The sequence below is a fragment of the Bombus flavifrons genome, chromosome 7 (assembly GCF_040668555.2).
Source record: "Bombus flavifrons isolate JBK064 chromosome 7, iyBomFlav1_principal, whole genome shotgun sequence".
NCBI classification, from domain to species: Eukaryota; Metazoa; Arthropoda; class Insecta; order Hymenoptera; family Apidae; genus Bombus; species Bombus flavifrons.
In genome coordinates this window covers 7,498,649-7,511,208 of record NC_138448.1, presented here as the reverse complement: position 1 = coordinate 7,511,208, position 12,560 = coordinate 7,498,649, and the positions used below count along the sequence as shown (strand labels likewise).

Sequence of the window (12,560 nt, the reverse complement as noted above, 5' to 3'; positions counted from 1 at the left end):
GAAGTTACGCTACAGTAATCCGGTCGAGCGCGGTAAATGCGAAACTGTCTTGTTGAACGTAGCATTAACAAGCAACAGGCGATTTGTTTTATAAACTCCTACTCCTTTAAACAACGATTCGCATTGGAAAACTTGACAAAAGAGAAAAAAAGCGTCACTTCAATAAAATAACAAAAAAAAAAAAAAAAAAGAAGGTACAAGAGAAAACATATGGAAGTTTTGTTTGCCGCGAGACCTTCCTCTGGCTAATCTATTCGAAATGCGTTCTAATTTTCAAAAACAACCAACTTCTTTATGCTTACATGCATAGCGGCATGCCTTATTCCGATGAAAGTCAACCGAATAAATCGCAATTTTCGAACTCGTTAATCGGTCAATTGCCGTTCGTTTTCTATATTCTAGTTTTTCGTGTTGTAGAACTTTCCCTCGAAATTGGAGCCCCTTTTTAAACGAGCATTTTTATCGTAGAAACAATTAGTGGATGATTGGCATAGTTTTAAAATTCAACCAATAATCGTGCAATTTCGTGGGACCAAGTACAGAGAGAACAGTTGGAAAATATAATACTTTTCGAGGTAGCGGTAGAGAACATAATTTCCTTTGTGGCGACAATAGAATACGCGCATAACCGGAACAGTATTTAGAATAGTTTTCGAACGTTCTTGCTCTATTTTTTAAGCTATGATTTTCAGCGTCTTGATCGACGCGTTGGCGTCGCAATGTGTTCCCGTTCGAGATCGGTGAAATTTCTTGCCTACGGTCAATATGATTAGAAGCCAAGTGTTATTCTGTGTGTCAATAAAATTCGTGATTTCTCGGAATAAGGTCGTCTTTACAGTCTACATACACCAGATGTTGTCACGTATATGTGAAGATATGGAGATGTCGAATCGTGCAAAGAAACTTTGTGTTGTCACTAATGAATCTCTGAATAATAATAATTGTAACAAAATGAAGTCTAACAAAGGTGTTTTCTAATAATTCGTTCTTTGTATGATTTCATTCTGTTCCTGTTTTTCTGGCATCTCGTAAACTCGCAACAATAATTCCTCACGATTCTTGCTCCCCTCTATTCGTTGGAGGATTCTTCGGCTTTATCGTTGTTTTCCTCCGAGATATAGATAGCACAAAAACGCTTTGAAATCTCTACTGAGCCATGTAGGGACGTAAACGAAGAACGTTTTAACGAATCTCAATTATCTGTATAAAGGCAGAGAAAATAATTGCACGATGGAAGAGTGATAGGAAATTATTCTTCGTCGTGATTGAAAGCGTTAAACTTGTGAAGTCTGTGAATAGTTTAAGTGATATTGCCGGCGATTTGTTGTCTTCTGCACACGCGCGATTTATTGTTAATGCTCGTGCAAAGATCTCGTTATCCGTTGCCTGAATTGTCAGCGTTCCAGTAACGCACGTTCGAAGTGCGTAACATCTTTCGAAGTGGATGCGAACAACCACACGTATGGCCGATGATCCTGTTTCTCGTTTCATAACTCTTTTTCCGTTTCGATGCGCGCGCGGTCGAACGAATTTGACGGTCGACCGACGAGAAGAAGAAGAACAAAAGAGAGAAAAAAGACATTTTGCGAAAAAAGAATAGTCAGAGTGGGATGAATTGAATAGAATCTATTGGCCCTTATATAATTAAGTCTCTTTCCGTCTGTGATGATAAACGAAAAAAAAAAGAAAAGACATGAGTTGTCGTTGTGCTAGTTTTCGATCGTGGAACGAGACACATTCGTGAAACGATTCGCATAACGTGCCCATTGCAGCCATTGATATTTCTCCTTAACCCTCTATGGTCTGCTTTATTTAAATGAAATTTAATGAATCTTCCGGTTCTCCAAGTCGTTTTAACAAATCTGGTGCTTTCTAAAATTACGATTGAGAAATTGATAGTAATGACATACAATGGACCGTAGGGGATTAAAACACTCGTATAGATGCGAGTATCGAATATACATATATATTTTAATAAGATTAAATGTGGTTCGTAGCGATACTCTTAAGTGACGCAATATTCTCGACGATGTTATTAAACTTGAAAAACAACAAGAAAAAAGAGAAAAAAAAGAAAAAAAAAGACAAAACGAATCGTTCAGGCATACATATATATTTTTGGACGTGTGCATAGGTATACACGGGCCATCGAAACGATTTATTACATAGAGACCACGTAGCGTGTATTGTCAACAGAAATCTTAAACGCTGATTATCGTACGTGTGAACTATGCCTATTATATCTAAATACGTTTGCAAAATATCTCGTCGTTGTTCTCTTTTGGGCGGACATGCTTGGAAACTAATACATGTACTGATAAATACTGATAATACATGAACGAAACTTGCATAGACTAAAGATACCACGAGTCTCTGATATTATGAGAAGAAAGCGATGTCAGTCCAAGTTAGAGCAGTAGAGTAACCGCGTCACGATCTGCCAGAAAGATATTAATAAGCGCAATCGAATCAGCCAAACAGAAAAAAGTAAACGATTCATCGAGTGTATCACGTATTTACGCGCGTTATAATGTGCTCCATGATGCACGTGTTCGTAGATGCGTCTATACGTACGCAAACTCGGGTGAGGGGGTACATGATGTTACACGCACACATGATAAATGGGTAAATGTAAAAAGAAAAAGACAGAAGATGGTATATATGTATATGTACGCTTCTTGAGTGAATGGAAGGGAGTCAGGATAATTATAGAGAAAGTCTGAATTGTTGTATCAAAGAATGATGGGAGAGAAGGAGAAGATAGAAAGAAAGGAAAAAAATTAAAGAAAGAAAAAAAAGAAAGAAAAAAGAGAAAGAAAGAAAGGGAGGAAGAAAGAAGCAGATACGAATATGCACGTACGCGTGCGCGAGCGCGAGCGAGCGACATACTGTGTATGTGCGTTTATATATGTATATACATATATATATATATATATCTATATTTTTACTGTGTAGATATTTTTTGGTAACTTGTTACAATAATCCTATTAGATCAGTTAAGCGTATACATATTATATATATATATATGTTGTAAATATAAAAAAAATTATAGTTGAAAAGAAAGCTTCTGCCCATGAATCGCGATCCGAATATTTCGATCGGGATTAAAACGAATCAAAATAACAATTTTGTTCATCGATCTAAGTGAAACATTTCTGATGACGATTAAATTATAGGCTTATTCAATGACTCGCGAATTTATTCGTGTTTCTTTCTCTGTCTCTCTCTGTGCCTGTATACAAAATATCAATACGAATCCTATTCTATTCGTGATTAATCAACGATTGATGATTATGGCTGACAAATATGTACAACTTTGGTTTCCGTTGTCGATGATCTATAGGTCGTATGTACATAACGAAAAAAAAGGAATATATATATATATATATATATATATATAAAAATATTATTATTATCATAAGTATAATGATTATTATTATCATTATTACTATTATTATTATTAATTTTATTATTATTACTATTATGTCTTCAAGATTGTTCAATAGTGAAGGAGAACCGAGGACACTACGTCATTGCATGAATCCATGCAGCGTGTAACAATAAATACGAAAGCAAGTTGATCGATTTTACTTTGTACTTTATATTCTATATTTATAATATTTATTACGTTTTTTCATATGTTGATGTAATAAATTTCAGGTATATACTTTGCAACGGCCGCTTTTCTGCATCAATGACCTATAGTAAAGAAAAGGAAATGAAAAAATAATTCATTGATATACTCCAATTCGCTATTGATATATTTCGTTCGAATTTATAAACGCAAGCAAATAATTTTGTACCTTTTTTATAGTATGCGGAAGCTTCAAAGACTAGCAAATTTTATATTTGGAAATTTTTGGGTTTTATACGTTTTCTCACATTTTTATTTGTATTATACGTTAAAATATTTCTCTATATTGTGTGTACTGTGCGCTTGTTCTTAGAAAGAAGCAGTAAAGTGCTTGTCAGGTAAGTCGAACACAAATAATTTTATACCACAAGATATATATATATACTGTTTCGTAACGAATAAAGTATCTTCGAGATTGTGAAGCGACTAAGAAGACTTATAATAAATTTTATAAGACAATAGATCCTTCTTTTTGTCGTCTCTTATTCCTTATCGATTGACTATCGATATCAATTCCGATTTTCATCCCTTTTTTTCATTCACGTTCTTCGTGACAGCAATCTTTTTCAGACATGTATAAGCAAAATTTTCAAGTAAAAATTTACAAAAAACCTTTCACGTTCGTCGACTCATTCTGATTTGTTAAAGATGAATATTCTTCGAAATTTATACTAAAATTGGTCTTATATAAAGTAGTATCAGGCAAGTTACTCGTCATTCTTAATTTTCATCTCTTAATTATGTATTGGTTAGAAAAATTATCGTAGAAATTTCAACGAATTACGAATATTTTTTTAATAATAGAAAGAGAATTATTTTAATAAATATTCCGATAAAATAAATTCAGAAACAACATGACGGACACGGCGGCCGAGAAGAAGGCAGGGATGAAGGGTGGACCGGGGACATCCGGCGAGGGTGACGCTCTTCCAAAAAAGAAAAAGCCAGCACGCTTCGATTTTGGCAGACGATGGCACAAATTTCGTGTTTTGACGCCGAACTCTGCGATCCTTCGTGGTTCTTACGCGATGAACGATCGCCACTTCAAATACAGAAGCCGTGGTCGTCAAGCTGCTCCAGCATCGATCGTAGCCATCGTCTATGGCCGTTTATTCGAGCCAAAAGAATGGGTGAAAGAATACGTAGACCAAGTGTTGGAATACGGAGACAAAGTGTTCCGTACCAGCGTAATGAGAAATCATGTAAAAGATAACGAATATATGAAAGCCAGTCTTGTCCATCCAGAATTCTACATTTCCAATTATAAAGTCTTAGTCTGCGTAGAAGAGACAGGAATTTATGGGAACTTATTGAGCGAAGCTGTCGGTTGTCCGGACTTTGCGGATGGATTGCAAAAGTTCTTTCAGAATAATGACGCGGGAGTAATCACAGCTCAAGGAACATCTATGGCCATGTGGCGTCATCCTGAAATCGGTTTTTTATTCTTTGATCCAGCACCCTGTGACGAGGAAGGTGTTCACCATCCAGATGGTGTAGCCTGTGTCATGAGATTCAAATGTCTGAACGATATTCGCGATCATTTCCTCAAGAGTATGGACCAGAGATACGATTCCAGATATTGCATCGACAAGGTGACTGTGTTGAAGGTCACCGAAGTAGGTCGTGGATATATTGATCGTTCACCAAGCAGCTTGTATGTTGATAGAAGCGTTTTAAGAACTATCAATCCTGTCGACATCGATGAGAATAAAATGGACTGCACCAAACCGGTACCAAAGGGACAGAAGAAGCAGGTTGTTGTAGCAGCTAAGATTCATAGAGAACCTTTACAAATTACCATTTCGAACTACAGTATTGATAAGCGTTTTGCAACAGATCCTCTCGTAGATCAGAATAAATTTGATACTGGTTACAGTTACGAGGACATGCACGTGAACGTACCATCGACGTTTAGGGAGCTTCCGGGTTCTATGGCGATTCTCCACGGGCTGACTCACGAGCACAGTGAGATGTACAAAGGCAAAGGAGCTCAGAATGTAGCAAACTGTGTTCTGGCTATCGCCATGAAGAAGGTTCACCCGGTAAAAACGTGGCTAAGGCCAAAGTTAGACGAAATATTGGCTTTGGGCGATATTTTGTACGCTGAGGTGAAGTCTGCCAAGCCAATGATGAAAAACATGACTGCTCCTGATTTGAACGATATCAAAATCGAATTAGAAGGGAGAAAGTTGGTTATAGACGTAGATTTGATTACGGTCACTGGAACGATCTCTTCCAAGATACCAACTGTGTTGAATCTGAGACAAGCTTTGGAAGAATTCTTTCTGGTTAATACAGAAGGAGTAATTGAATCTTCTTCCATGTCCGTGGCGATTTGGAGTCAAGATGATTGTTTCTATATGTTTGATCCTCGCCAGTGTGACGTGGTTGGAGTTAGGATTCGAGAGGAAAAGGGTGGGAAAGGCGCCAAGGCTGAGAATTCTCAAAGGAAAAAGGGAAACTGTTGTGTGATAAGATTCCCTACTACCGATGCGTTGGCTGCTTTATTCTTGAAAAATTTGGAACAGGCGAAGAAAAACGATCGTTTTACCATCAGACATATTACAATTCCAGATGACGTTCCTGGAACCAGACCGTGGCACGATTTCCAGCCGGGAACGCCAGGAGAAACGTGGGTTCTTCAGGGAACTATATCAAACGACGACGAGGGATTTGAGGACGAAAGTAGAGGAATTCAGGGACTGGCTATGCCAGTGATAGCTTTAGTTGCTGCTAGGGAAACACCGCCCGCGAAATGGACTAACGAGATCGTTGACACCGTAGTTAGAGAAGGAGACGCTTATTACAATTGGTGTAATCCGCTTATGGAAGTTGGTGAAGATGTTGAACGATATTTCTTCGTGCCAAATTTGAAGAAGAATCTGTACTTTAAAAATAGAAAGGTAAAAATTGATGTGGAAGAAGGAACTGTTGTTGGAGACTTGACTTCACCAGCCGATTCCGATGTTCCAAATTTGGTCTCAGCTTTAAACCAATTTTTCGAAGAGTACCAGTATGGAATTATTGACGTGAAGAATATGAGCGTGGCCGCGTGGAAAGTTGAAGAAGAAGTAAAAGAAAAGGACGAAATGGTCCCACAGAACGTGTATTACTGTTTCGATCCTAATCCTCGAAACAAGCAGGGTTTATGGTTAATCGATGAAATGGAAGATGAAGAGAACGCAGCCTGTGTAATTCGAACTTTGGATCTGTCTGTTCTGGCGAGTATAATCGAAACGAATGCCGGTCAGGATTCAGAAACAAACAACGAATTCGCCATTCATAATATGAAAGTCATTTCTATAGGTCAAGAAATGACCGAAGAAGAAGTTGAAGCTGACAAACAGATTCCAGTGAAGCCTGATTTGAACAATTATTTCAACATGGGTGACAATGGAGCTATCTTACTGGGGAGTTTTAATCAAGCTAACGAAGTGATGTTTAAAAGACAAACTAGAGACAAACAGCAAGCTGGAAGTGCCTTGGCAACATTAGGAATGACCAAACTATATAATCCTCATTTATGGTACAGAGAAGTGGTGGACGATATTCTTAAAATAGGTGATAAGATTACTACAGACAATTTAGAGAATCTTCCAGAAGGAGCAGAGGAGGAAGAGACTCCAAGAACTTATCTTATCCCTAGTGAAATTAGCGAAGATTTCGCTGTTGGAGTGAATAGAATATACGTTAGCCTCGAAGAAGACACTGTTACTGGCAAGGTAACTGATCTACAGTCGCAATTGGAGACTTTCTTTGAAACGAACGCTATGGGAATATTTAGGCAAGATCACGTAATAATGCCTATTTGGAGAGAAGGCGAAGTATTCTTCACGATGGATCCTAAAGGAAGAGATACTCGAGGAGAGCCTCGAGAAAGAGACGGCACTGCTGCTGTAATGTGGTTCACTGACATAGAGTCACTCACTAACGCAATTACAGCGGTTGCTATCGGTGAAGATTTCACTTTGGACGTGGTCAGCCTGGATAACGCATACGAGACACGCGTAGCTGAAGAAGAACGTCCAACGAAGCCGAGTTCAGGAGACAATCCGTGGTATCATTTCCCCAAAATGACAGAAGGCGTATGGACCATCGATGGCACAATTGGTATGGGCGATATGAAGTTCGAGAGAGTCAATCGAAATAACCAAACCGCTGCCATTGCTGTGATGGCCATTGTGTTTGCGAAAGTATATGAACCGAGATATTGGACGCAAGCTGTGCTCGATGAGGTTATAGTGACTGGAGATAAACTACACTCAAAATGTGTAGATAGACTTGGAGAGGGTACCATTCCAAGGATCAACGATATTATGACAGAGTTTTTCCTTTCGTCTCGTCGAATAAATTTAAGCATCAAAGACTGTGTCGAAGCTGGGAGTCTGACAGCCAAGCCACCTAAAGTTCAAGATTTAAAGACTGGGATAACTAACTTCTTCTCTAAGTACAAGTCAGGCGCGTTGACTATCAGTCCGAACAGAAATATTGCTCTTTGGAAATTCAACAACGATTACTATGCTTTGATACCAGATTGGACGACCACTTCAGGCGAGACAGTACTAGTGAGACCCAAAGTGTTACGTTTTACTAACATTGCCACTCTTATAGAGTGTCTTCAGAACTTCTTAGGAAGCGAAGGCGACTATGAAATGATTGCTATCGACGTGGTCAATTGGAACAAGCTTCCACCGTGGAAGTTCGACCCTAGTTCTGCTGTTCGTCCTTCGAATCTGCCACCTTTGAACGCTTACAGAAGAGTTCGTGGCGAAGCTCGAGCAATTTTAAGAGGAAGTTATCATCAAGGTGACGAGATCTTCCCTGAACAATTAAGAAACAAACAGGAAGCCGCGAATTGCGTCGTTGCTCTAGGGATGTCTGTAGTGAAGAACCCAGTCACTTGGACGAAGAAGACTATGGATGAAATTTTAGCCATGGGTATCAACGTTCACAGAGAAACGAAAAAAGCAAAGCCAACGATAATTCGTGTGAAACCGAAAGACATTATCAGAGTGTTCTACGTAGGAGTTAATATTTTGACAGCCGATATAGAGTCAGGAACAGTGGCTGGAATAGTCGCGATTCCTCCGCCGGATCCTGAGGACAAGAAGAAGAAGAAGGGAAAGCGAACGAGGCGAGCTAGAACTAGAAAAACCAGGAGTAGAAGACCTCAAAGGGTTCGAGCTCCACCTCCACCACCGATACTTCTCGAACAGGGTGTACCTCTGTTCTTTGAGAAAAATCGTGCTGGAATCGTGGTGACTGATCGTGGAGCAGTGGCTATTTGGAAAGATATGGGCGTCTACTTTATGTACGATCCTCGTGCACGAAGCGATCAGGGTCTCCAAGATTTCTATGGTACCTCGTGCGTCATGTGGTTCGCTTGCTTAGAACCACTTTACGAGGTTTTATTCGCTAACATCGACGAACAGGAAAAGTATGGTCATTACGAGATCTGTAGAGTTATTATCAAGACCGCCATGATCGAACCTTTACCATGTCCAGCTGGTTTTAGACCATATTTCGACTGCACAGGCCCGCCAATTCCAGTAATTCCAATGGTAGGAGCGAAGAAGAATACTACGTTGGATGTGGAGACAGTTACAGAATATAATATCGTAGATGAAGAGCTTAGCGTTCTTCGTGGTACGTTGCACATGCATCATAGAATTTGGAGTACGGATACAAGAGGCTTCCAAAGTACAGCAATCGCTGCCGTGGCTATTGTGGTTGGCCTTCTTCACGTGCCATCTACCTGGACACCTGAATTAATCGACGCTATTTTGAGATACGGAGATTTATTACATTCGGACAGTGTACGAGCCACACTTTCAGGGAACAGGAACTTATCTCCCAGTGAATTGTTGACTGTCTTCATTGTTGGCGATTTTAGAGCTACGATACATATTCATAATCATACTACAGCTGGATTGCTGCATACCTTTGATTTGTCTGAGTCTTTGGCCATGTTCTTCCGATCGAATTGTGCTGGGATTCTTCATACAAATAATATGGCGGTCGCAGTGATGCAGCATTATGGCAAGTTTTATCTATTTGATCCTTGCGCCAGAGATGATCAGGGAAGGCCCAGTTTCGATGGTGCGGCCTGTGTGATGAAGTGTGAAAATATTATGAACATGGCCAAGGTGTTTGTAACCAATTGCAACTTGAAGACACCGAACGTGTATACTTTGAACGCTGTGAATGTGCTGAGCTTGTACTTTTTCTCAGACGCAAAGACCCAATGTCCGCCCAAGTGTATTCAATGATGAGAATTACCTATTTTTGTCCTGTTTTTGGTTTTAAATGGTAAATTTGTTTAGCTATATCGTAATAAAGTTCAGTCTTCTGTTCTTCACATTCATGTTTGGAATATGTTTTGAATAAATCGGATTGATTATTAATCCTTCACATTCGTGAAACATTTTATTAAGTTCTCTTTTATTTATTAATTCGATAATTTTATAAATTGTTAAAAACACATTTATAAAATTCATATTTATGGTCCAAAAAAAAAAAAATATCGTGCTATCGTAGCTAACAATGATGAGGTATTCTTTGAAGGAAAACAAGAATTTTCGGAAGACTAGTACTTTTTATTTAATTTTCATTCCATTTTTTGCTTCTTCTTTCCTGGTTTTCCACCAACTGTTCAATAATATAATCGAAAACGAAGTTTCATCGCAGTTCAATGCGAGCATCGGTCTAGAGAAACCGATACGCCTCGCTTATCCTTGAAACTCCAAGATAGAACCGATAATTTCTCTAGAATCGTATCAAAATTGTATCCCGTTACCGCGTTAAACCGTTCTTTGTCCAAAAAATCAATCAAGCCGTGTAATGTCATTTCAAAACCACTCTCGACCAGAAACATGATTAGTATGTAATTACATACTTGGAAACATTTTCCCAAGTAAGACACCCGCGTCTTTAGCAGCTATATTGACTTGGACGCGAAGAACGGGCAAGTAAAGGTGAAAACAGACAATAAATCGACGCGGTCGACAACATTCTCAAATTGCTAATTTTATTTATAGGTTTCTTTATGACACAAATCACTTTTAGCATCTACAATGAGTAGGAGTACAGGCTATACGAGAATGAATTTGATACAGATCACTTATTTAGTGTAAATACAATGTATCCTCTTCAATTACACGCTATATAAACTAGATACTTAGAAAACACTGTACAACGCAGCTGAGAACTGTCGGTGATACTTTACAATATGTTACAAGCACTCCTTGAAGCGAGACGAGCCTAACCGCGCCTGAACTTTCTTCCTTTTCCTCGTCATGAAAAAGAAGAAACACGATTCATAATCGGTAGCAGTTAGGGCGTTCCCGAGTGACTTTTCGTATGACGTTTCTCACGTGGTCTGTAGGCCGTGTTTACAAGCGGATCCCGGAAGCTATTCCACATTTATGACGCTCCTATCTACCATTCTTTCGTTTCACGAACACGTTCTCTCTATCTCCTCCTTCTTTTTTTTCTTAAAATGTTACCGATGAGGAATAGCTTCCTCGTCCCTGACCACTCGTGGGGGCCACGACGGACCCTCGTGACGTCGTCTCGTTCCTCGCAAAGTGAATTAACGCCGAGTTTCGCGGGCAGAATTCGAATGAACGACAGACTCGCGGGTTTTGATTCGGTAAAAATAATCGTCCTGACTGCCCACCCGTTTTTCCCATCGATTCGCCTGTTTACCACGAGTAAAACTGACTTCAAATTGCGCACAATGTATTCATGGTAGATCTTTTTCGATAGATTATTTATGGTATCACCATAGAAAGAACGAATAAACGAATCTTCGAACGAACGCGCGATAGTCAGGACGATATTATGGACAATGTGTCGCGGTTACAAGTGTAATTCTCTCGTTGATGAACGAGGAAATGCGTTTAAATGCTTTTCTATCTGTCGTTGAAAACGAGCGTCTACACGTTCATGGATGATCTCTGCCCCCGTAACTCGGTTTTTCGCGCACACCAGTCATCGTCTCATGCACACACGCACGCATACATACACGCGATATACACACGGAATAATACATCACACGGATTAACGAGTCTTTTTCTTTGTGGCTAACGTCTGTCAGTACAATCGGTAGTCCTTTTCTTGCTCGCTCGATAGCTTTCTCTCTTTCTTTCTTTCTCGCGATCGTTCCGTGAACCGCTGGTCGTCCTTGCCTGTACTTGTTCGTTTGAAGCCTCGTCCGCTCGATCGTATCTCGATCCGCGATTCAAACCGTTTTCTAGCTGTCGATTCTATTGTTCTCTTAGCCTCCAAGTATGTTCGAGATAAATATTGAATTCTTTTTTTTTTTTTTTGACAAAATTGAAAATCGGAAGATCATTCCTTTCATTCCATAGGATTGAAATATTGAAACTTAATAATCAAACAATATAAATTACAAAATATCTCTGTTTCTGAAAATTTAATACAAGATGTCTATGTTTTGAGGATAGTACAACTCTTTGCAATCGAAATTTATGATATCTATAGGAAAGCATGCTTTTGACTGTCTTGGTTATTCGTACGTAATACGGTAAGCTTTTGTCATTTATTGCAATCAAATTTGAGAATTTATTTGAGAATTTGAAAACTATTCAGTGAGAAGAGAAATTGCGCGAACATATGTCTACATTTTTCAAAACTTATTTCATTTACGTATCGTCATGTACAAACGCAATATATTTATCGCAACCACTACTTTTTAATTTCCAGTTTAAAATGAGAAACGACAATCGATCTTCACTCTCCGGTTTCAACACGAACCAGCTATATAGAGATTTAATCGGTAAATATCATCAACAGAGATTCGTGTTCAAAATCTCACGATAGTTCGTCGAACTATGCAAAACCTTGGATCAGCCTCTAGGATTATTAGACAGCATTTATCAATTTACAGAGCACGGTAGCCGAG

At 39.0% G+C, this 12,560-nt stretch overlaps 1 protein-coding gene across 1 annotated transcript; it reads left to right on the top strand.

The window, feature by feature from the left end:
* The first annotated feature begins 133 nt into the window (after positions 1–133).
* LOC138181949 (uncharacterized) lies at positions 134–9,998 on the top strand. Its single transcript, XM_069117349.1, has one exon. The coding sequence runs from the start codon at positions 4,489–4,491 to the stop codon at positions 9,901–9,903; it is 5,415 nt and encodes a 1,804-aa protein (XP_068973450.1). The 5' UTR covers positions 134–4,488; the 3' UTR covers positions 9,904–9,998.
* The last annotated feature ends 2,562 nt before the right edge of the window (positions 9,999–12,560 follow it).